General features: G+C 36.2%; 1 protein-coding gene across 2 annotated transcripts; it reads right to left on the reverse strand.

Annotated features, from left to right (window-relative positions):
• Positions 1–212: 212 nt before the first annotated feature.
• LOC149007330 (peter Pan-like protein) lies at positions 213–21,653 on the reverse strand. 2 transcript variants are annotated; one of them, XM_089166389.1, is made up of 8 exons: positions 21,478–21,653; positions 20,494–20,562; positions 20,199–20,372; positions 13,220–13,450; positions 2,456–2,548; positions 2,096–2,283; positions 1,370–1,563; positions 213–1,091 (listed from the first exon to the last, which is right to left on the reverse strand). In XM_089166389.1, exons 2-8 carry the CDS (start codon positions 20,509–20,511, stop codon positions 1,039–1,041), a joined length of 951 nt encoding a protein of 316 aa, XP_089022515.1. In that variant the 5' UTR covers positions 20,512–20,562; positions 21,478–21,653; the 3' UTR covers positions 213–1,038. The 2 variants fall into 2 exon arrangements, with proteins under 2 accessions (XP_089022515.1, XP_089022514.1); XM_089166388.1 differs by having other exon boundaries at positions 215–1,091; positions 20,199–20,375.
• Between the last annotated feature and the right edge of the window lie 1,357 nt (positions 21,654–23,010).

The raw sequence follows: 23,010 nt of genomic DNA on the forward strand, positions 1-23,010 counted from the left end.
TTAATGCTCTTATTTTATTTTATTTCTCACTGCTCTAAGCCCATCATTATCTCTGTTTGGCTAAAACGGCATTATTCCATCAATATCCTTACTTGGCTAAAATGGATAAATAACCGTTTACCAAAAAAAAAAAAAGGATAAATAACCGTTACCACCCTTCTTAGTTGGATAATGACATTTACAGCCCCCTCTTATGTGACAAAGGTGACAAAATATTCCCTACCCTTTTTACTTATATTGGAAATACACCTCCAAGCTAAATATAACAAAGCATCTTCTGTCCTACAGAAATGCACCAAGGCATCAAAAAGCATTGTCACCAATTTAGCAAAACACTTCCGGCTGAAGAAACCAAAGCAAATTTTACAGGTACAAGGGAACCCCCAAACTCTCCTTCCCATTGTGCCCACTTTTACCTTGCTGATTCAAAGACTAAGGCAGGATGAGAATAATTTTGGGATCTTCTTGGAGATAAAACCATGGAAGCTATTTTTTCTTTTACCTTCTGCATTCATGGCAATCAAAAACTGAATTTTTATCCACAAATCACACTCAGGGTTTATCATTTCATCAAAACTTTTCACATTCTGTCACAATGATTCTTGGCATGAATCAAAATGTTGTTAGCCATTCTAACCTCAACGCTATCACATGTTAGAAAGGGCAGAATTCCACAGCAGCAAATATGGATTTTGTCCTCCGGTTGCCAAAGATAAGTGATCAATGTAACTATCTTGTATGATAAAATTGATGAGCCTACCAAACAGTTGATGTTTTCAGGTAAAACCCATGTGAAAGAAGGATTTGATGAAAAAACCTTCTGATCAAATTTATACATGGGAAACCCTTCTCACACAACCATCATGTAAACAAAAAGGCAACAGTAATTTGCCTGAGAACGATTGTTCATTTGATTTAAAGAACAAACTGAACATTACCTTCACAACTACAAAATTGTACAGAGACTAGGAGAGAGATGAAGCCAAAATCGTTCCAAACGTTTTTGCACAACATTCCACCGACAACTGGTTCACCAGGTTAAACCTCCTTGCCTTCTTGATTTTCCTTGTTTTTTGCACCCTCTCCACTTCCTGAATTAAGAAGGTAAGGAAAAATTCAAAATAAGAAAGACAAGTAAAACAGAGCCTTCTGCAGGGACAGAATTCTACAGTTAAACCTTCATCATAGTATTCTCTATATGTTTTGTCTCAGTCTTTATTGAGGCTGTTTATTATATCTAAGCCCCTCTGTTTTGTGAGAACCAAGAAAACAGAAGGGCAGATGCAAGAACATGTCAAAAGGAAGAACTGCTCCTAGTTACGCTTTCCCCCTATTTAATGAGTACTAACTGCATATCTAATTGAGTTACCGTATTCACTGAAGATAACTCCACCAGTAGACAATCCTTCCTCAATTTTCATAAGTTGAAGAGTCATCCGAGGTCCAATCTCTTGAAGCTTGACAGCACTTTTCGTTGAAGCTCTATTAACTCTACCAAGATCACTTGGTAAACTCACTGTTGCAGCTTCATCATCTCCTTCACTTTCTGACCCATAACCTGCCCTGCAAATTACAGTTTACAATTGAATAATATCAGGTACCTTACTTGCAACAAATAAATTTAACCCACTGAACAAACACAACTCGAAGAAGCATTTGGTGTCACATGAAAAAATTCACAAATTAAATCATCACTGTTTTTTGACAAAAAACTATGCTTCCTGTTGTTCATGAGCTTTCTGCTAAAAACTAAACAATGCCATAACATGTCAAAACTTTTAATTATAGTACTATGAAGAAAACCATAATGATAACCGTAAATGTTAAATTGAAATGAAAGATCACCTTTACTCGCAGTGGTGTTTTCATTGAGAGATTCAAAATCTACTCACTAACAAATGAGGAACACATAGTATATGGCATAAGGAACATTATAGGCTGACACTATCAAGGATGGAGGATAACGCTAAGTGAGAATAAGCTCTGTTAGACCTACGGGATACAGAATGGAGGGAGCATCATCATTCTTTCCAGTGTGGGCCTGAGTTTATCATGTATTCCAGCACAAGAATTCAAACAGAGAAAGACAAGATACCTAGTCACAAAGTCACTGACATCCTGTAGACTCTTCAAATCTGGTGCCTGGTGGTTCAGCACAAATTTTCTAAGTCTACGGGAGACACCGACAGGCTGTAATCTGATGGAGTAATGCCGAAAATCAATAAGCTTCGTCTCTTTATTATAATTTAGCAACACAATTCTTTGGCATAAAGAAAGTTTAACCTGCACAAAAGGACACCTCACAAGTTAAATAATATACAATTCATCAGATAGAGATCGATCAACCAAAAGTTCTTGTACCACATAAGAATTGGAATGAAGATTATTACAGCAATAAGTCGACCAAAACTGGAAGGTATACCAATTAATGAATTGAGATCTTTCGGGCACTCACAGTATTGATATCAATAGGAGGGAATATGTTTTGAAACATAACAGTGGTGAGTTTTAGATGTTGATCTCCACTGCCAAAACCAGAAAGGACAATCTGCAAATAAATTTTCCATTCCACGATTAGCCAGAGAATCATGTGACAAAAATGAGTATCATTTAGAAGTACGACAATTTACTACCATAGATTAGGTCCAGATGTGGTATAAAGAGAATGGGGTGCAAGGACCAGAAACATTAACTGAAGAACATTAAATACAATAATTGTTAACATAAACATTTTGTTTCTGTTTAAAAAAAAATAAAGAAATTAACTGTAATAGTAAGGAAGAGGCTGAGATTGTCCAATCGGCATGACTTTTCACTTCTTCATTATGCGAAACCCATAAAAATTTGTCATTTTTCCCTCTCACTTCAGCCCTTGATAAACATCTCGTGGCCTGAAGGGCAGGCAACCTGATGATAGCTGCCACAAATGATGAGGCTGACATTTCAGCATTTCTAGTATTCTCCTGCTCATGCAGGATGAGGAACCCATTTCTATGTAAAATCTTAGGGGATACAGCATGCATTATAACAGACCTAAAATGGAGCTACTTAGGTATTTTCTGTAATTTGCACATAAGACAATAGGAAGAATTGATACTAAATGGATGGGAATGATGATCTTAGCAGATAAAGCCACCTACAATCCAAGAAGTCTTAACTTTTATGCAGATTAAGGACCTGAAGAACAAAGGATAAGAGCACAAAGTTGGTTTTAATTTCCACAAATTAGAAGTTTGTTAGAAGATAGGGGTTGGGCCTTGGTACAGTGGTCAGTGTACCACAGTTGCAGCCTTAGGTCATGGCATCAAAACAGCCTCTCAGAAAAAATTGCTGGGGTAAGGCTGCATAGGAAAATTACTCCCTGGATTCCGCTTGTGATGAGCCTTCAACACCAGGTTCAACCACAAGTTTGTTAGAAAATATTAAATCTAGCCTCTAGGGCTCATCTAGTACATAACATATAATAGCGCAACATTAATTCTTACAGCAGTTCAAAACAAGATTAGGATAGAGAGATAAAAGCAAAAAGCCGTTTTGATCCAAGTCAGAATTTAAGTTAGTTTTAAGATTTTTTTTACTTGTAGTATTTTTCTCTCTTCTCTTACCTCTTTCTTTATGTACTAAGCCTTCTGTTAATTTACCCACAAGAAAAAGTATTCTTTTAATTCTTTCATTGTAGGTTTTAATTCTGTTAGTTAGGGTGTATTCCTTAACTTAACTAAAACCCAACACTAAACCCTAAATCTCTCTTCTATAAAAACCCGAACACCCCATTTAGTAATACACACTTCTTTCTCTTCTCTTTTGCAATTAGGCTTTTCTTCTAGAGCACCATTGGTTTTTAATTTATTTTCTTACACATGATGTTCAGGAATTTATTTGAAAGTAATTTCGATTTTAGGAATCAGTTTCTCATCACTGTTATTCTATACAACCAAGTCCTCTCTTTATTAATGCAAATCTTTGAAGCACATGAGATTTTCTCTTACATGACTTCTTTTTTCAGGGCCTCACAACTTCAGATTTGGTCTATTTCTAGATCTGATTTTTAAGGTTTCTAGAATTTCAAATCAACCATGTTTTTCATTCCAGGATTGAAGTTTTGGCTAAGCAAGCTTCTTCAATAATCCCCCCCCCCGGATTTTTTATTAGAGATGCTGATAGTCGTGCCTCTCTCTAGTCATTCTATTTATTGTTTTTTGATTATGAACTTCCTTTCATGTTATAGTTTCCCCATTGATATGAACCAGAATTCACCCCCACAGCTGGAACCCTGGAGTGGGCCCCAAGACCACTCCAAAGTGCCGCACACCTAGGGTTGGCCGAACCCTCCTAGGGGGTATTTTCATCAAATCCAACCATAATTAGTTGTTGGTTTAAATTTTAGAATTTCTTTTTTTAGTTTTAAAAAAGTCTTGCTTAGTTAGAATTCTTGGTTAAGTCAAAGACGAGTTCTTGAATCATTAGGAGTCTTCTGTAAAATAGACTCTTGCAAGTTTGTATTTACAAGAAGAGCTCCTTTAGTATTTGAGTCTTAATGGACAAGGAGATTCCATTAAATCTCAAGTTTTTAAATGTATGGTTGAGATTATTTGTGAGGGGATCCTAATTTATTAAGGAAACCACCCAGTTAGGTTGGAGTCTTTTACTAGGCTATAAATAAGCCTATTCTTTCTTTGTAAGTTTCTTAATTCTGGATTAATAAATTTATCAAAGAATTGCAGCCAACAAAGGTGTAGCAGGGTCCTATTGGTAGGACCTTACAGTTACCTGGATCTTTTGTTTCAGCCAAGTCTTCCCTGTAATCCAGCAAGAAATTCCAGCAAGCATCCCTCAAGAAATTCTGCAAACCAGTGAGTAAATCCCCTTCCCCAACCCCAGCCCCACTTCTTTTCTTCTTCTTCCCCTACCCTGTGCAACCCTAAACCACCCCTTGCTGTGGCAGCACTTCCCCATGCCCCTACAACACCCTAAAACCCTCCCCCACCCCATACAGCTCTGCCCACCTCTCCCCTACCTGACAACAACCCCCCTTTTTAACCTTTCCAGCCCCCTTTCTCTTCTCTACTGACTTGCGGCCAGTCTGAAAGCAGAATAGAAATGGAAAAAGAAAGAAAAAAGATTGTCCAAGATCCATTCTCAAATTCACTTCTATTTTAAAACCCTAAATTTTCCCTAACAATCCTTACATTTTCTATTTTCCAAATCCCACAACCCATAGCCATCCAAAAATTCACCCCTAAACCTCCCCATACCCAACCACAGGTTCCTAGGATTCCTTAGTACACCCTATACCTCTTTGTTACATCCAATATTGATTCTGAACATCTCAAAACCATCATGGGAACTTGTTAAAACCCTAAAATTTTCCCTATCATCCCATTTAGTTTTGTTAACCCAAACCCTACCCATTTAGAACCAAATTATATTTAAGAATATGAGCAAATTGCACTGACATCCCAAAATGGAGCCCTTAAAGCACTGACACCCCACTTTATGTTTAAAAAACACTGACACCCCAATTCAATAAACACACTAGTCCATTCTGTTAGTGAAACTGTTAACCCACTGTTAAGTTTTTTTTAATTCCAAAAATGCCCTTACTCAAATCTGAGAGAGAAAAAAATTATCCATCGAATAACCTTCATGGCTTTGTACGTGGAAGAACCTATTCAGAAGGCTTCATCAGCAGAAGAACCTATTCAGAAATTCGCCCAATGTTCAGCCCTATTCAAATCTACAGAAGTTCTCCTAATGTTCATTCGCTGCTGTGGTCTTCATCGGATAATCGGAAGAAAGCCCTATTCAATGTTCATTCGTTGCTGTTGTTTTCATTGCAAAACCTTCGAAGGCGGAAGAAAATTACTTGCATTCTGTCTGGCATCAAACGTCTAGATGCAACGAAAGATACAAAAGAAGAAAAGAGAAAAAGGAAGTAGAAGAGATCACCTGGATTCAAATCTGATCTCAATATAAGTGAGAATCACGCTTCAAATTTTATGTTTCTTAAGCAATAGATTTCAGTGCAGAGTACAATAGACTGACGACTAAAGGCATATATGGAACGGATATGGTTTATCTATTTGAGATATAAAAAAGGATGATCACCAATGTTTATGGCAGTTACTGGTAGCAGCAAGGCACTCATACATGTCATATACAAAACCAAGAGCAAATCATTAAAGGAAGTCCCAACAGCTAAATACAAAGCTGAGATGGATGGACATTCTCACATTCCTGAGGGCCTTCAAGGTTGGACATTTGGTAATTGCAACACTTAATAAAATTAGTTGATTTCATTCTTTAACTGAAACCGTTGAACTCCCAAACGTGAAGAGGTAGAAATGAGAACTGAAACCGTTGAAATCCCAAACGTGAACAGGGAGAAATGAGAACTGATAACTGAAACTGTTGAAATCCCAAACGTGCATAAGGAGAAATGAGAACTGAGAACTGAAACCGTTGAACTCCCAATCTTGCACACGGTTTGTTTTTTTTCTGAGTAAATGAAAATAGATTTCTTGGAGAATAAATCAAGGGTATAATAGTCTTTGCAAAAATATGACTAACCAAGTAATAACCATTCTAACAGAATAGGACCTATGTGTTTTTAAACATAAAGTGGGGTGTCAGTGTTTTAAGGCCTCCATTTTGGGGTGCCAGTGTAATTTGCTCTAAGAATATTATCCATTCCTTCCAAATTTCATAGTTATTTTGCTGGTTCAAAAGAAGAAAATCCTGGGCAAACCCCTAATTGTAGGGAAACAATCCTAGGAATACTAACCCTAAAATTGGCACCTATCCTGAATTAGAGATGCCTATAGTCATACCTCTCTAATTAGAGATCCATTACATTTATAATTTATTTTTGCAATTTACTTTCTTAGATGCTGAATGGTCAGGGTTACATGTTTTGGTAAGGTCATCTCTAGATGAGTAAGTGGTCAACTCAATCGTAATTTTGGATGAAATTTTTAGGTCCATTAGTTTAATCAAATTTGGCCTGCTTTCACATTACTTAGAAATGAGCAAAATAGAATGGCTTGTCTCCCTAAGATTGACAAGTTAGTTACACAAAAGTGTATGCTTGCGGCTCCTTTAAAATTTCATAACACAAGGCAGCATGAACATAGAACACCAGAATCACAATAGATACACTGGTCTGCTTTTATGTTCCACGGAAACAAAAATGGTTCTTTCAAAAAAGTAGGAAACAAAAGTTTGATTCAACTTTCAAGAGATGCGTGGCTCTTAATAATCTTGAATAACAGCTAGAATATTCTGCAGGGAATAACACCTCACCAGAACACAGAAATTACCAAATGTAGCCTAGAAATAGCCAGATCCAGCAGGCTTGGGATCTGGAGCAGCATCCAAGCAACTTCAATTAATTTTGTCATGTAAAACCCTTGGTTTCTTATTTTTACTCGTCACTTGATATAACAACCTAGGGATTAAAAAATGCACTTTATACATAATGGACAAAATAGAATAAGAATTATGCCAACAATCTGAGGGCTGATTTCATATGATTTCAATTTCAGAATGATTTGATGGAAAACGCAATAAATATACTTTTGGTAAGGAAATTAAAATTGTTTTAAAGAATTTGAAACATTTTAAGAATAAGAATGAAAAGTGGAGGATTGCGATCATGAGACATAGAACAGTGCTGTTTTAATTTTAAAATGAAAATTTTCTTCAACCATACAATTAATCATGTGCACATCAAAGAGCAAGCGTAGACACAATTCCAATGTTGAAATTGAAAGAACTTCTTATCGATTATAGATTCTCAGAGAGATTTTATTTATCTTTCACATTTTCACTTTAAGAAGCAGATATCAAACCAAACAACTTCCAAATAGAACTCTATGAAATTGAAAATAGAAATCATACCAGATCAGCTCTAGGCCCTGCATTGCGAACTTGTTTTATAAATTGTAACATCCACATATTACAAGCTCTATCCGACAGTGTTCACTAAAGGAACAATGCCTAATCATGTACAATTAAACTTTGGCTCTCTTTATCGTATATTTCCTCAGTGTTAAAATCACTGATCTCATTTCAACATGACATAACACTATCTAACCCCATAGATAAAGTCATCTATCCTGATATACCATTTAGAAATTGCAAGAACCTTCAACAATTTCCGGATAGAGGTTCAGGCCTAACCTACTTGCTAAGTCAGTAGGCACTGAACATGAAAACAGAAAAAGAGTGCAATCAGGACACACACATTCTACTTCAATTTCTGGCTAAGGGAGTAAGAAGCAAGTTTGGGCAAGAATAGGCTGAGTAACCTCATTTCCAGATTTCTCCCACCATCTAATGATTTTCACTCTTGTGGTTAACGGCCTCAAGCTGTCACCACGTTTTTTTCTCCACAAACTGGAGGAATATGGTTTCTTTTTTTTTTTTTTTTTTGGTGGGGGAGGGGGGTCCATCTCATTCCAATTACATCATTTGTTCCATATTGATGCAGATTTACCCACGTTCAACAGTTTATAGTAACGAAGTTCTGCCCATAAAAGAATTTCTGCAACAAATATCGCATACCAGAAAGTTGGTGATGAAACATTTATATGTTATTCATCATTTATATGTTATATAATGAAACCCTAGATAAGGAATGATCATATTGAGCTGGTCTAGGAGTAGCTCCACTAAGTGATAAGCTATGAGAAAATCATTTAAGGTGGCATGGTCACATTCAACGGCGGCTTGTAAATGCCCTAGTACGGAGATTTGATTTAATCAAGATTGAAGGAATTAGAAGAGCTAAAGGCAGACCAAAGATAACCATAGGAGAAGTGGTGAGAGTGGTGAGAAAGGAAATGCAAGCTTAGGCCTTGTACCAAGTTTGGCCTCAAACAGGGCTGATTGGAAGGCAAGAATCCATGTAGCCGACCCCATTTAGTTGGGACAAGGCTTGTTGTTGTACACTGAAAGTCCAGAGATAGATGAGTGTACTTGATTCTCTACAAAAATTCTTTGTAATACACCACGATGGCTACAAAAGAGTGTTTTCCATAATATATTTTGAGTCTACGTTACATGTACTTTTACAACAACAACAATAAGCCTTGTCCCAACTAAATGGGGTTGGCTACATGGATTCTTGCCTTCCAACAAGTTCTATTTGAGGCCATGATAGATACAAGGCCTAAACTATGCATATCCTTTCTCACCACTTTTCTTAAGGTTATCTTAGGTCTACCCCTAGCTCTTCTATTTCCTTCAATTGGATTATATCACTTCTCCACCTCAAACGATTTTCCCAAAGCTTATCACTTATGGGAGCAACTCCCAGACCAACTCTAATATGATCATTCCTTATCTTATCCTTCCTAGTTAAATGTACTTTTACTGTTTCATAATTAATCAATATTACATCTCTTTGATTGTAGATCATAATTATGTATTTTATGTGGTTTTTCTATCCTTCTGGTACTAAAACAAAGTGCAAAATAGGAAAAATTTACACAAGATGTACAAGAGAGCTAGGTGTATCCCGCCAACTAAAGGCACAAATCCATAGGACTACTTTGTGTGATTTTTCTTGTCATTTTAGGAGCATAGATACATTCACCTAGGCTTTATTAAGGTTTCCTTGTCTGCTTCCCCCCCCCCTAAAATGGCCAACCTAAATATATGAGCAAAAAAAATACAGTTTGGGCAAATATCTCCCATTTCAATAGATTTCATTTCCATTGGGCCAAAACAAGACCAAAACCCAAGTTTGAGTGGCATGATGTCGAGATGACCCAAGGTATTAAGAGACAACCAGAAGTTGATATAGCCTAGACTAAGAGGGTCAAATAGGGTCAGTTCTACAGGATGATATTAGAATAGTCAGTTTCAGGTAGGCTATCCCGCTACAATAAGCAGCGGTACCCACTTGAGTACTATTGTTAGGTTGAAAATAGGGTTTGGATGTAGCATTAAGTCTAGTTGGCGATTGCAAAAATAACAATGAAATTTTGGGGTTTGCTAAGGGCCTGTTTGGTTACATGAATCCAAAGATTTCAAATCTCTGGAATCATGAATGCGAGATTTATATCTGTTTGGTTGTGAAAATCTCTAAATTCATGAAATCTAGAGATTCATCTTTTTACACTAAAAACGTGAATCTGTAGATTTATGGGTATGGGGTGAAATCCAGAGATTTCATCCCTACTATAAAGACATTAAAAATTTGCGCATTCACAAAGTGAATCTGTAGATTTATGGGTATGGGGTGAAATCCAGAGATTTTATCCCTACTATAAAGACATTAAACATTTGCGCTCACAAAAATCGCTGATGAATCCACAGATTTCATTCCATATATTTGGTTAACCAAACAGTTAATTTTATAAATTATGACTCCATAGATGTGAAATCTCTAGATATTTGAAATCTCCAGACTAATGTAACCAAACAGGCCCTAAGTGATTTAGGTGCCAATATTAAATTTCTAGCATACTAAGGTTTGGTTTCCATTTTTTTTTTTTTTTTTTATTTTTTTTATTTTTTTTATTTTTTTTATTTTTTTTATTTTTTTTTATTTTTTTTAATTTTTTTAACTTAATTTTTTTGAAATCTATTAGAGTTGGGGCTCAGGGCTAGGGTTTGGATACAGTGTTGTCCGGCTAGGGGGCTTTATTCAATCCAAATACAGGACAGAACCGATGGTGTGAGATCTAAAAATTGAGTCCTTCCACAAATAACTGACTTGTTGGAATTCTAGGGTTTCAATGGATAGATGGACGGATAGGGATGCAAAGTGGATCAAATATGGAATGATTCTAATAAATGGATGAAAAGTAAATTATAGTTTTATGCAATAGAAGACTTAAGGTTAATGAAGCATTAGAAGAAGAATAGGGGGTGGGGATGATTCAACTTACAATTTACTGAAGAGCAGCAGGTTAAATGACTGAGAAGAAGCCCTTGATTATTGATTAAAAATAGTCAGCAATATGAGAAAACTTCCAGATTCTGGATAAGGCAGCTTTGGGTCTGCTTGAAAATTCTATGGAGGATAGGAAATTAGAACCACTAATTCCTTATTGATCAATTCATGCGTGGCTCCCTAGGGGCTGTTTAAATATAGCCTTATGGCCTCACAAAAAAAGTAAGAACTTTAATTAGGATTCCAAGTTAGAAGCTAGGACATGTAACTAAGCCTCATTTTTAAGTCTTAGCTAGACTACAATTGTAAGATAAGACTGAAATAAGAGACTAACTAAATTTAAAAAAATCTAAGCCCACAATTTTGGTTCTTGGTGTAAGAAGGTTCCCTACAGGCCTAAACTTAATAGTGCTCGTGCTGGGAGGAATCCCTACACCTGAATCTGTTCTTGGGCAGCCGAACTGCTTCAGGAGGCACTTAACTTTATGGAATCATCAACAAGGTAACCCGGCAGCCCCTTGGCAGTTAGGTCAAGGTCAACAACTGGATTCACCTTGAGTTCTGGTAGCTCCCCTTGGTTCCTTTGAAAGAAAGGATTTGACAGAACTTTCTTTCTCACATTGGCATGGATGCTTCATCGAGTTCAGTTAGGTCCTAGATCTAGTTTGAACAATATGCTTTTATCCCTGTCCATATGCGCAAAAGTTCAGTTTCAAGAAATCTCATCTATTTTCTGAACTATTTCACGTAATTCTGGAAGAGATCTCAATGTCCACATCTTTGTTTTTAATGGATGTTAAGTGAAGTGCCAACTCTAACTTGTGCTCTTCTTTTTTTTGCATTTATTGTATAATCTAAGTAATCATGTTGGCCACACATCTTCCTCATGCTTCTCAAACCCTAAATCTCTTTTCTATATGTTACTTTGTCATGTTTAGTGGAAGGAACATAATCCCAATTCCCAACCAAAACATAGCAGCGCAGATTTGCTGCAAGGAAATTGATGAAGGAAGAGAGGAGGTCAGGCATGTACAGTAGTTATAATAATGGAGGCTAGATTCATACAAAAGGTGCTACAGAGCCCTTGTGTAAATCCAAGTCTCCAAGTATCATAAGATTGAAATGAATAGCTGGTCACTATCCTGTATTATAAGAAGCAAGCCATAGAGGTGGAACGCACAGCAAGATAATAATTGCAACAGTCAATAAAACAACAAAAAAAAACTAGCCTTATCCCAACCTAACAGGATTGCAACATGGATACGGACGGATAGAAGCAGGGAAAACTAAGTTCTAACCGAAAAAGGAAAACAAAAGATGGGGAAGAAGGATTGGGGAAGAGGTAAGAAAGAAAAAGTGCAAATGAATCATTACCTATCACTGGCAGAAAAGGAAATCAAACAGTAAATTGTGGACAACAGCAACAAGACTCGTTTGACCAAAGCAAATTAGTTGTGTGGATACAAAAGTGGGTTTATTTTAATGGAAAGATACCTTTGTCTTCATGGAATATATGAAAATAACCACTATCCCTAGTTTGGCTATTAAGAAACCCATCATTTGAGCTGCAGCATTCTTTTATAACCTAGACATGGTTAACGAAAAAGGCGTAATAAAAATACTAGGTTTCTTGGTTTATTTTTTCTAATTCTGAAAGCTGCTGTCTATCTTGTAGCCTTCATTTCTTGGAAGGACTTCACCAATCAGACGAACAAGAAATTCTACAAAATTCCAAGAATAAAAGTTTGCCACTTCAGATTCAATAAAGAATGCCAAACTGACAATGTTTTGGTTACCTTGCAAGAGAATTTTCTGAAAAGCTTTGTGAGTAAATCAGGTTGCACATGAAAACCCTTGCTTCCAATAAAAGAATGAGTGCAAGATAGTGCATCTTTGTGAAGAGGAGCTTGAGGAGGGATAATGGATATGAGGCTAGGAAGGGATTTGAAAAAAACAATAGTGTTCATATCGGCCAGCATTGCTCCCTTGCGGAAGGCATCCAACCTTATTCAATGTATTCACGTTCACTAAGATATTTTTTGCTTTCTTCCATTTATTATCCAGCCAATAGAGTCCATTGCCATGGTTATTTCCTGGTGGCATTGTCTACCAAATCAACACAATAGAAGACTGCAGCCTGAGTGCCTCCAAGAATTCAATCAAATTCTAAGTGAAGGAAGTTAAGGATACTCAGAGCATTGTATGTGCCCTCATTTATATTCCATATTTTCACCAATAACAAGCACCTAGTCAAATTCAAAACAATAATGATAATATGATAAAGAAAAGAAGAGGGGACATTGGTTAGAAGCTCACCAGAGGAGAGTTCTTGAAAAGTTCTGGAGGGCACCTAGGACGCAGCTGAGATTGAGCAACATCAGCTGCCAGTGAATATTCATGTATTTTGAATGAAAGAGTAGGGCCTTGGGGGGTCCTTGCAACCCTCAGATAGGCTGCTGTATCTGTCTTTGATAGTATAAGGAAATGAGTGACACCCATTGGCCCAGCAACGTTCAAATAATCCTTGAGATTATTCTGTTTCTTTTCCTGCCAAGCAAACAGAGAAACATCAATTAGCTAATTCTAAAATATTTGGAAATATAATACGATTGTGCATAATGATCAGCCATAAAAGATGACATCCTGGTAGCAATGGAAAGATGAGACATCCAAATTTGTTTTACATCTCCAGGCCTAACTTTACCACCTCTTTTTAGCCATAAATTTTTTAATCTTAAAAAGGTCGATATCCTGAGACAAGTTTTCTATAAAAAGTCAAAGCCTGATACCTCTCAAATCATGGTTTTCTTCATCAAGTAGCCGGGCTGGTCACCCTCTCCAATGAAGAACTTCCTACCCATAGACAACGAACTAGTTCTCCTCATAAACAGTAACTCCACAGCCGAGCCGAAGAGAATTTACCAGGTAGAATAACCAAGGCATAGTCACCTTCTATTGTGAACTTTACCATCTATCAGAGGAATAAAAATTCATAACTTCAATTATTCTCTATGCCAAGGTTTGGGGTTTCAGATTTGAGCCGGATTTATATTTCACCAAACTGTAAAATTTTGAATGACAGTAAGTTTGTGCTGTAGGCTTGAAATATCAGTTTCGAAGCCTCAAAAGGCCAAATTAGGTCATGAAACTTCTGAGAAACCCTATTTAGATCCCCTGAACATAGATGGACTATTTATATCGATACAAAAAATAATTAATAAGTGAATGGCAGTTTGCCTAGGAAATCTGTGATGGTAATGTACATCATATGCTGCTGTATGCATAAATTTTGTTACTATAAAATAAAAAAAAAAAAATTAACTAAAAGTAGCTAAAATATGCATTAAATGAATGGATGTAAAATTAGGAACCATGTCAAAACCCATGAAATGTTATATGAGGGATATGAAAGCGTTTTGGCAAATATCAAAACTGAAGTTTTCTAAGAAGTTGCCCCTTTTGGAGTTGAAACTAGCATTACAAGACTGCAGTTGAAACTTGAAACCATGCTTTTCATTGGAAGTGTTTTTGACCAAAATGATGCCAAAACCAGAAACCAACAGAAGCTTTTTTGAAACTGCAATTTTTGAACTCACTTGGTAATTTCCAGGTGTGCAGTTGGTTTCAGTTAGACCTTTGTCAAAACAAACAAAATTACAAAGTTTTGACCATTAACTGCTTCCCACCTGCACAGGGATGGGAGGGCGAAGAGGAGGTGACCACATAATAAGGAATGGGTCACAGAGTGCTACAAATGTTAGAAAGCTAGAACAGCACAATCACTGATGAGGTGTGTCTGCATCATTCAGCAACATTTTAAATATCACTGCCATCACCTAACAGCTAGGGAAGTTTATACATGATTTTTGTTTATTATTTTTCATAAAACGAGCAGCCTACCAGATTTGTCATTCATGTGGTATTAACACTTACAAATGGTTGACTTCTGCAACCTGAAAATTTCAAGGATCCAAACCAGAGCCCTTCCGGAGTTTAACCAAGCTAACAAAGCGTATTGCACCCTTAGTAAAAAGAATTTCTGAGACAGGCCAACCGATTTAAGAATTCTTGGTACTTCTTAATTAGGCTCCTCTCAAGCACTGATTCTTGACCTGCTAGCTTCATGTCCAACATGATAATTAAAACATAATTTATCTTCATGTTATCCATGCGATATTCATTTAAAAATTTCAAAAGTAATAGTGATGGGCGATAAAAGATAAGTCAAAGTCAAAGGGAACGCCATCTTCTTAAACAGCATAAATTCAATGAAATGTCTCATCCATAGTTATGAAAGCATTGCCAGGGCACTTTGGCCCACTTGTTGTATATGCATAGAAATGGATGCTTTGTGTCTCTTGGTGATGCCAAGGCAATACCTTGTAACTCCATATGATGCCTTATGGGTTCAGCGGTCGCTCTTGACATCGTATTTAGATACCATTTTTTATCTTCCTGCATTTTTAAATGACCCAGGTTTATGCCACAACAACACATATTCACTTTGCTACCATGAAACAGGAAGCACGGGATCATTTTAAGATTACAGAAAGAAGGTCAAATGGAGGATGAGGTCATCTATAGAATGACTGTGTTGTCACCGAGGTAAGTAGAATTACTCATATTTATAAAAATTATAATGATATGTTGGTACTGTATTATGATGAGATGAACTTATATATATACATATTTTTTTTTAATGATAGTCTTGAATTATCGTGACTTTTAATGTTTGTTTAGCTTATAAGCAATACCATATAAGTTTGAGTAAATTGCACTGGCACCCCAAAATGGAGGCCTTAAGGCACTAACACCCCACTTTATGTTTAAAAAGCACAGAGACCCAAAATTGAATTTTCATTGGATATATTTGTCAAATTAATCACTAAATAAAGTTAAATTACTGTTTATTTTTTAAAATATCCCTATAATAAACAGTGTCTAAAAGGTTTTCAGTGATAAATTGGACAAATATATCCAATGAAAATCCAATTTTGGGGTCTCTGTGCTTTTTAAAGATAAAGTGGGGTGCCAGTGCTTTAAGGCCTCCATTTTGGGGTGCCAATGCAATTTGCTCCATAAGTTTTAATATGATACTTGTACCTCATAAGATGGTCATACAAAAAAAAAATGTATCCTAACCATTTTGTTCACCTAGGCGATGCGACGCAGCCACCTAATAGCCATGGCTTACGGGAGCCCTCAAATGCCTTGGTTAGTTTACCACTTTAACAAGTAGGGTCTCATCCCAAGTCCACTCAGCTTTATCCCAATTAAATGGGGTTGGCTAAAAAGATCATTTTTATCCAATCCACTTGATTCAACACCATACTAGTAACTGCTCCTAAGTCAGTGCATGTTTTCACCACTTCTCCTATGGTCATTTTAACAATATATCTGATTCTTTTAGCTTGTCTGTCATAAGGACTCCTAGCGCTAGCTTGCGCTGCACTAGCTATTGAGGTGAGTCCTTATTTCCTTATTTTTTAGGTACGTTTATGTTTTATTTATTTCCTAATCAGATTTGTACCCTTAAGGACTCCTAGCACTAGCTTGCGCTGCTCTAAATATTGAGGTGAGTCCTATTTGAAACAGGACTCCCATTTCCTTATTTTTTAGGTACTTTTATGTTTTATTTATTTCCTAATCAGATGTAACCCTATTTCCTCTCTAAGTTAGTTTTAAACTATGAGTTGTAAATACCCATTTTAGGATTTCAAAACCTGTAATCAGCATAAGGACTGAAAGGAAATTCAGAAAGAAGAAGTAGAATAAAAGAAGACAGAAGAAGAGAGAAGAGAAAAGATGAAAAGAAGACAAGATGGAGGGATGAGAGTTGTGTGTATCTCTCCCCCTGTCGAGATGGCCTTATTTATAAATTCTGGGATTAGGAAAAGTTTCCTAATCCTGATTACACAAACTTCCTAAAACTGATTACAATCAATTTAGATCTTCTCCCTAACAATATAGAAACAAAAACAAAATCAAAAACAAAAACAAAACAAAAAATCAAATCTGTCCCACATATATCTTTCCTAAAATGACCACAAGAATATTGACCAACATAAGAGCCATAGATATCCTGTGATATCTGGCTGACCAAGTAACACCAAATTATTATTCTAACTCCACCTTTTAACAACCCTATTAGGGTGAATAAAAAAAATCATCTCAGGAGTGCAAATTCTATTAATTTTCTACATGGCATCAGAGCTAGGGAAAGAGCATGAAGTTTATTCTTCTTCAACTCAGTCGCAGCCTTCTTCCTATTACAACTGGTGTCCATCGCAGCTTGCTGGTTCTGCCCCTATCTTCATCCGATCCTACAAAAAGGGTTTGAAATTCAAAGCAAAATCAGCCATATCTTCCATCGCATGATACCCAGTAAGCTGTGATCTGTTTTTTTCTCCTTGGAATCCCTTGTGGCAGTCTTCTCTTGCTGTTTCAAGGGCATCTTTTTATCCCTTATGAGCTAAAAAGTAATGGAATAAATTCCCCCTCAGACTTGTGCAGAACCTGATCTCGGTCATGCATGAAGATTTGCCCCTTTCTTTGGCAATCTTCCCCTTTGAAGACCTAACCTTGTTGCAGAACTGAAGTCCTGTTTTTCTTGTTGTACCCTGGAGTTGTTGTCCCATTACAATTGTTTTAGGGCTATAATTAGTAACAGTTCAAAAAAAAAATTCCTTTTTTGCCCAAAGTTACGTACCCTAAATTGGTTGTAGTTCTATCCGGATAGATTAATGGGATTTGATACCCTAATTGTTACCCAAATAGCTCAATAGGATTTGCCAAACTAAAATTGGGAGAACATGACTACATCAGAATCAACTACAACCACACACCCTATATCTACTGCAACTGAAAGCCATGATAAGACTGATTACTAGTTTCTTGGTTGTCTTACAATTCTGGATTGTTCAAATTACTTGACATCATCAAGGTCTGCCTACATTACTATCACCGGAGGAGAACTGCTAGGACGTATTACAGGAACTACTGTAAAACCAAAAAACCAGGGATCAGCACAAGATGGACAGCTTGCACATGATTATCTGGTAATAGCATTCCTGATTATATCCATGAAACCAGAGTTACACCAATCCTTCCTTCGATTGGACATTGTTGCTAGTATTTGGACTGCCGCACAGAAGACTTATGAAAAGTGGGAAATAGAGCTTTGTAAACAAGTTCATGAGACCAAACAGAAAGATATGACACTCTTAATACTACAACATCCTCAATGCATGATGGCAGAACAGAAGATTGACCATTACAACACATTGCAGCCAAATAATGTGGATGATATTGCAGCCAATCGCAAGCACCTTGATGAGTTCCAAGTATATGATTTCCTAGCAGAACTAATTGACTTATCCAAAAAACTCAACTAACATTCAACTACTCTGACATAAAAAATAAAAAAGTCTATAACTAACTCTAGAAGACTCTAATCCAATTTTAAGAGGAGATATGAAGTCCTCAAAATAAAGAAATTAAAGTGGACTCAAATTGTGGGATCCCAACCTAACTGGAATCTCACCTAAACAAGGGCTCTCAAATATCTTACAAAATAATAATCAGAAAAATACAATAAAATTAGATTCTAGGGTCCAGACAACATACTTTGGGGGGGGGGGGGGGGCTGGAGCCCTAGTTACACCAAACACCAAAAATCTAGTCCAAAGAAATTATGTCCTAGACTTATAAAAAGGCAAACTAGGCTGTCATCCTAGTGATACTCCTCTAGAAGTTGCTACCGGAGTCAAGGAAAAAGAAGAACTTGTTGATAAAGGGCAGCATTAGCAATTAGTGGCAAACTAATCCACCTCTCTCATACACGACCAGACATTGCTATACTATTAGTATTGTAAGTCTGTACATCATATCATGCATATCCGTGTTCCAATCAGATGTCAACAGTCTTCAGAATTCTTCATCATCTAAAATTTACTCGAGGCAAAGGTGTTCTCCTATCCCCACATGATCATCTTCGAGTTGAAGTTTACCCCAATGCAGACTAGGGAGGTTCACATGATAGAAAGTCCATCTTAGTGTATTGTACCTTCGTAGGTGGGAATTCGGTCACTTGGCGAAGCAAGAAGCAAAATGTTATTGCAAGCTCTAGTGCCAATGAAAAATTCCAAGCTATGGCTCAAGGGTATTGTGAGTTATTTGGTTACATGGTCTTCTTAAAGATCTTGATGTGATGGCACCTCTTTCTATAATGCTTTGTTGTGACAACAGGCTGTCATATGCATTGCTCATAATCCAATACAACATGATAGAGTAAAACATGTGGAGATGAAAAACAATTTATAAAAGAGAAGTTGGAGATCAAGTAGCAAATGTACCAAAGGTTTAACTAGACAAGTGTTTCATCCTATTTTAACCAAGTTGGTCATGTGTGATATCCATACCGCAACTTGAGGGGGAGTGTTGTAAGGCCTCCTAGAGCCAGTGACCTAAGGACAACACTAGTGTAAGGACCAGTTTTATAACCCACCGAAAAACAGTTTCTGGTGTTTCTTGCTTCAAGAAGCAGAAAAATGGGCTGAAAACCGTTTGATAAACCCTTTTTGTCTTGCATGATTTTTGCAACATAAATTGAAATTTATGAAAACTTTTGCTTCAAAAACACTTCCAAGGCAACAACTATTTGTTGTTGCATCTATCGGGTTGGGTTTAAGTGAGATAGTCTTAGCAGGGGTATTTATGGAGTTTGGCACTCTAACCATAACAATGGCAAATTTCGTAAATTTTATTACAATTTTCAAATTTTGTATTTCTAGAAGCAAGGTTTATCAAACGCTTAAAAAGGTGTTTCTGCTTCCAGAAACACTTAGAATTTTTTCTGGTGTTTCTCGAAGCAGAAACACTTGCTAAGTTATCAAATGGGTCCTAGGTTTTTTAGTTGAGTCCTATTTGAAACACCCCCCCACCCCCCCCCATATTTTGAGCTCTCTTTATGTTTTATTTATTTCATATGATTTGTACTGCTATTATCTATCCAAGTTAGTTCTAAACTATAAGCTAGAAATCTACAAATATTGAATCAGAGTGAATGAATAAAATCATCTTAGGAGTGCAATTATCTCTTAGTATTCTACATTCTTCAAACTGATCAAATCACCGCTCCATATTAGAGCATTCAAAGGTCTTTGTTGCACACATTCAAGCCAAAAACAATAATATTGAGCAATCGATACCAACAAAAACAGCACTTTTTTAGCCAATCGTGAATTTTCAAAAAGGCATGGAGAAACAAGAAAGAGTGATGGAGCAAATCAGCTACCTTCAGTTTAAGTGCAGTATGGGGGAGCATCAACTTCCTTAAGTCCATTTGCAGCTTTCTCAGAGAACTTGGCAGCTTTCCTCTTGAAAACACAAAGCTTTTGGGTATTTTATCCCCGGTGACATGATCCACACTGGGCTTCTTTACAACCGGCTTACTGAAAACCCTCTTCTTCTTCTTTTTTCAGTTACACATTAATATGAATTATTCAATGTGGAATAAATACAGTAAAAAGGATATCCCAAAGAATGAATGAATGAATGAATGAATAACAGGAGAAAATCTACTAACTTACATTTGGGAAGCGGGCCATTCCAGCCAGAATATATTGGACTTTAGGTTCTGGTTATATCCCAACAGTTTCCTGAAAGGATAATTTGGAAGCAAACTCGTCAAAATGCTCATAAATGAACCAAAATACATGTAAATATCCATCTAAAATCCCCAAAAAAGGGGATGAAGAACTAGGACCTTAGGGGGAAAATAGATAGAACAGTGGTCATTCTCTCTCAAAATAAAAAATTATCGGATATACTAATACTTCGGAAAACTATAACCAAGCGAAGCCATTTCTAGGGATCATACCTAACAAATTTACCATTCTCTCTCAAAGGAACAAACTAATGAATTCATGCTAGAAATACTTGAAGTGTTGTATGAAACAACCATGTACTTACCATGGATACTCTTCTTGTTTCGAGAGACAGAAGTAGCTCAACAATCAATTTGTAGGGTTTTACTTTCAGAAACCAACTATTAGCGCAATGGAATATCATTAACCAAAAAAGAATAAGATCAAATGGCTCGTTTTCTGCAGCTTTATGCGTGCCAGACCAACTTTTGGCATTCTTTGTTTGCATTTAACACAGAATAGACTCTAAACTCCTAACAGTTTCTTGCACTTCTCAAGACCTTTTTCAACTCATATTCCTTCTAATCAGTAAGTGTGAAGCACACACACATTTATTTGATTATTCCATAGTTAAAAGGAAATCAGAACTAGCATTTCCAAGTGAATAGTGATCACATGTAAGCACCATAAGAGGACATGAAGATGAATATGCATATGGTTATTGCTACTGATTCTATATGGCTAACGATTGTTAATGGTTCCACCTAATTTAAGGACAAACCACAGTAGAAGTCGAAGACTTTTTCTTTTGTAGTGCTTTTTCATTTAAATATTATCATATAATAGTTAGACTGTTGTTCAACCACAGGGAAGAATTCAAGTCGAAAATCTCCAAAAATTAAAAGAAAATAAATAAGTAAAACTGACCAGAGGGTAGCAGACGCCGGAAGAAGAAGGATGAGGAGGAAGACGATGAGGTAGCAGACGCTTAACTTACTATCGCTGCAAACGGGAGAACAGGAAGCGAAAAGCCTGCTAAGAAGAAGAACGGGAAGAAAAAGAACAAAGAAAAACCTCTGCAGGTGCCAGAAGGAGACCTAAGCCAAGGCCGCAACAAGTTGGGTTTAACCGGATTCTCAAAACCCTGATTTGAGCACGTAGTTTGACCCCAGACCTGGACCGTGACCCTAATTCTGCTGGGCTGGGCTAACTCAGGCCAGACTATAAGGGATTGTATAAACAATGATTCTATGCCAATTTGTCCAATTCGACACAAAATGAACTTTTTATGTTTGTATGCTAGTTTGCCCAATTCGGCACATAATGGGTATTGAAATCTTGTATGATTGGGCACAGATTAACACGATTCTCTGGCAAAATGGACACATAATCTTGTATGGTATGCACAAAATAGACATTTTTATTAATAAAATCATGCTACTATATAAAGTATGTACTCCTAGGAAAATATGGCAAATATTTTCCTGTCATTCTTTTTTTTTGGAATACCTTCAATTTTTTATTATCTATTATTTCTTTATCTATATTTTATTGAATATTTTTTTGTATTTTAGTTACTACTTAGTTACCCTTAAAAATTAAAAAAAAAATGGGATAATTACTGTTGCCCCCTTGTAGTTTGATTTTATTATTAATAAAACTATGTTCTTTATGAAATTATTGTTGCCCCCTTCCTTATAACAATAACCATTAAGTTTGAATATGTAATGTCTAATTTGCCCTTCATTAAAATTAAAAAAATCAAATGACGATGCTATCCTTTTTTATAAAAAGCATATTAAATGTCCATTTTACCCTAAAATTCATTTATTTTGAATTAATGAAATGGGCAAAATTCAAATCCGATTTGGTTTTCCACCTTCATTTCCCACATTCACTAAGCTTCATTTATTTTGAATTAAATAAATGGGCAAAATCCAAACTCGATTTGTTTTCCATCTTCACTTAACTTCATTTATTTTGAAAATATTTTAGGTGATATTCAGTTTCCAATTTGAGTTGAATTTGATTTTCCTTCCTCTTTGGTTTCTATTTGAATTTTATTCAATTATTATTTCTTTATTTGGTAGTTTTTTTTAGAATAAAATGGATTATAGTTATTTTTTCTTTCTCCACGGTTAATTAAGGGTACTACTGTAACTTGACAAAAGGGTAAATAAGTAAAGAAATAAGTATAAGGGTATTTTTGAGTTTTTGAGAAAATATAAAGATGCCACATCATCAATAAACTACCTGAACTTAACGGTAGGGGGCAATAGTAATTGTAGACAAAGTTAAAGGTTGGAGTAGTAATTTTGAAAAGTATAGGGGATACAATAATAATAAAATCAAAGTACAAGGGGCCAATAGTAATTATCCCAAAGAAAATTGATCTGACATTTTTTTTTTGGTAAATAATTGATCTGGCATTAAGACAACTACAAAATTGGGTTCTAAACC

Source organism: Hakea prostrata, chromosome 8 (assembly GCF_041222555.1).
Source record: "Hakea prostrata isolate BN-2017 chromosome 8, UWA_Hpros_2, whole genome shotgun sequence".
Classification (NCBI taxonomy): Eukaryota; Viridiplantae; Streptophyta; class Magnoliopsida; order Proteales; family Proteaceae; genus Hakea; species Hakea prostrata.

What these genes read in the sequence shown, in the direction of transcription:
- LOC149007330 (XM_089166388.1), bottom strand. An exon ending in TTTTCAAGAACTCTCCTCTG is followed by an intron (nt 2,549 to 13,219) that starts GTGAGCTTCTAA and finishes ATTTATTTGCAG; the next exon opens with ATTGTCCTTTCTGGTTTTGG. An exon ending in AGTTATCTTCAGTGAATACG is followed by an intron (nt 1,092 to 1,369) that starts GTAACTCAATTA and finishes TTCTTAATTCAG; the next exon opens with GAAGTGGAGAGGGTGCAAAA.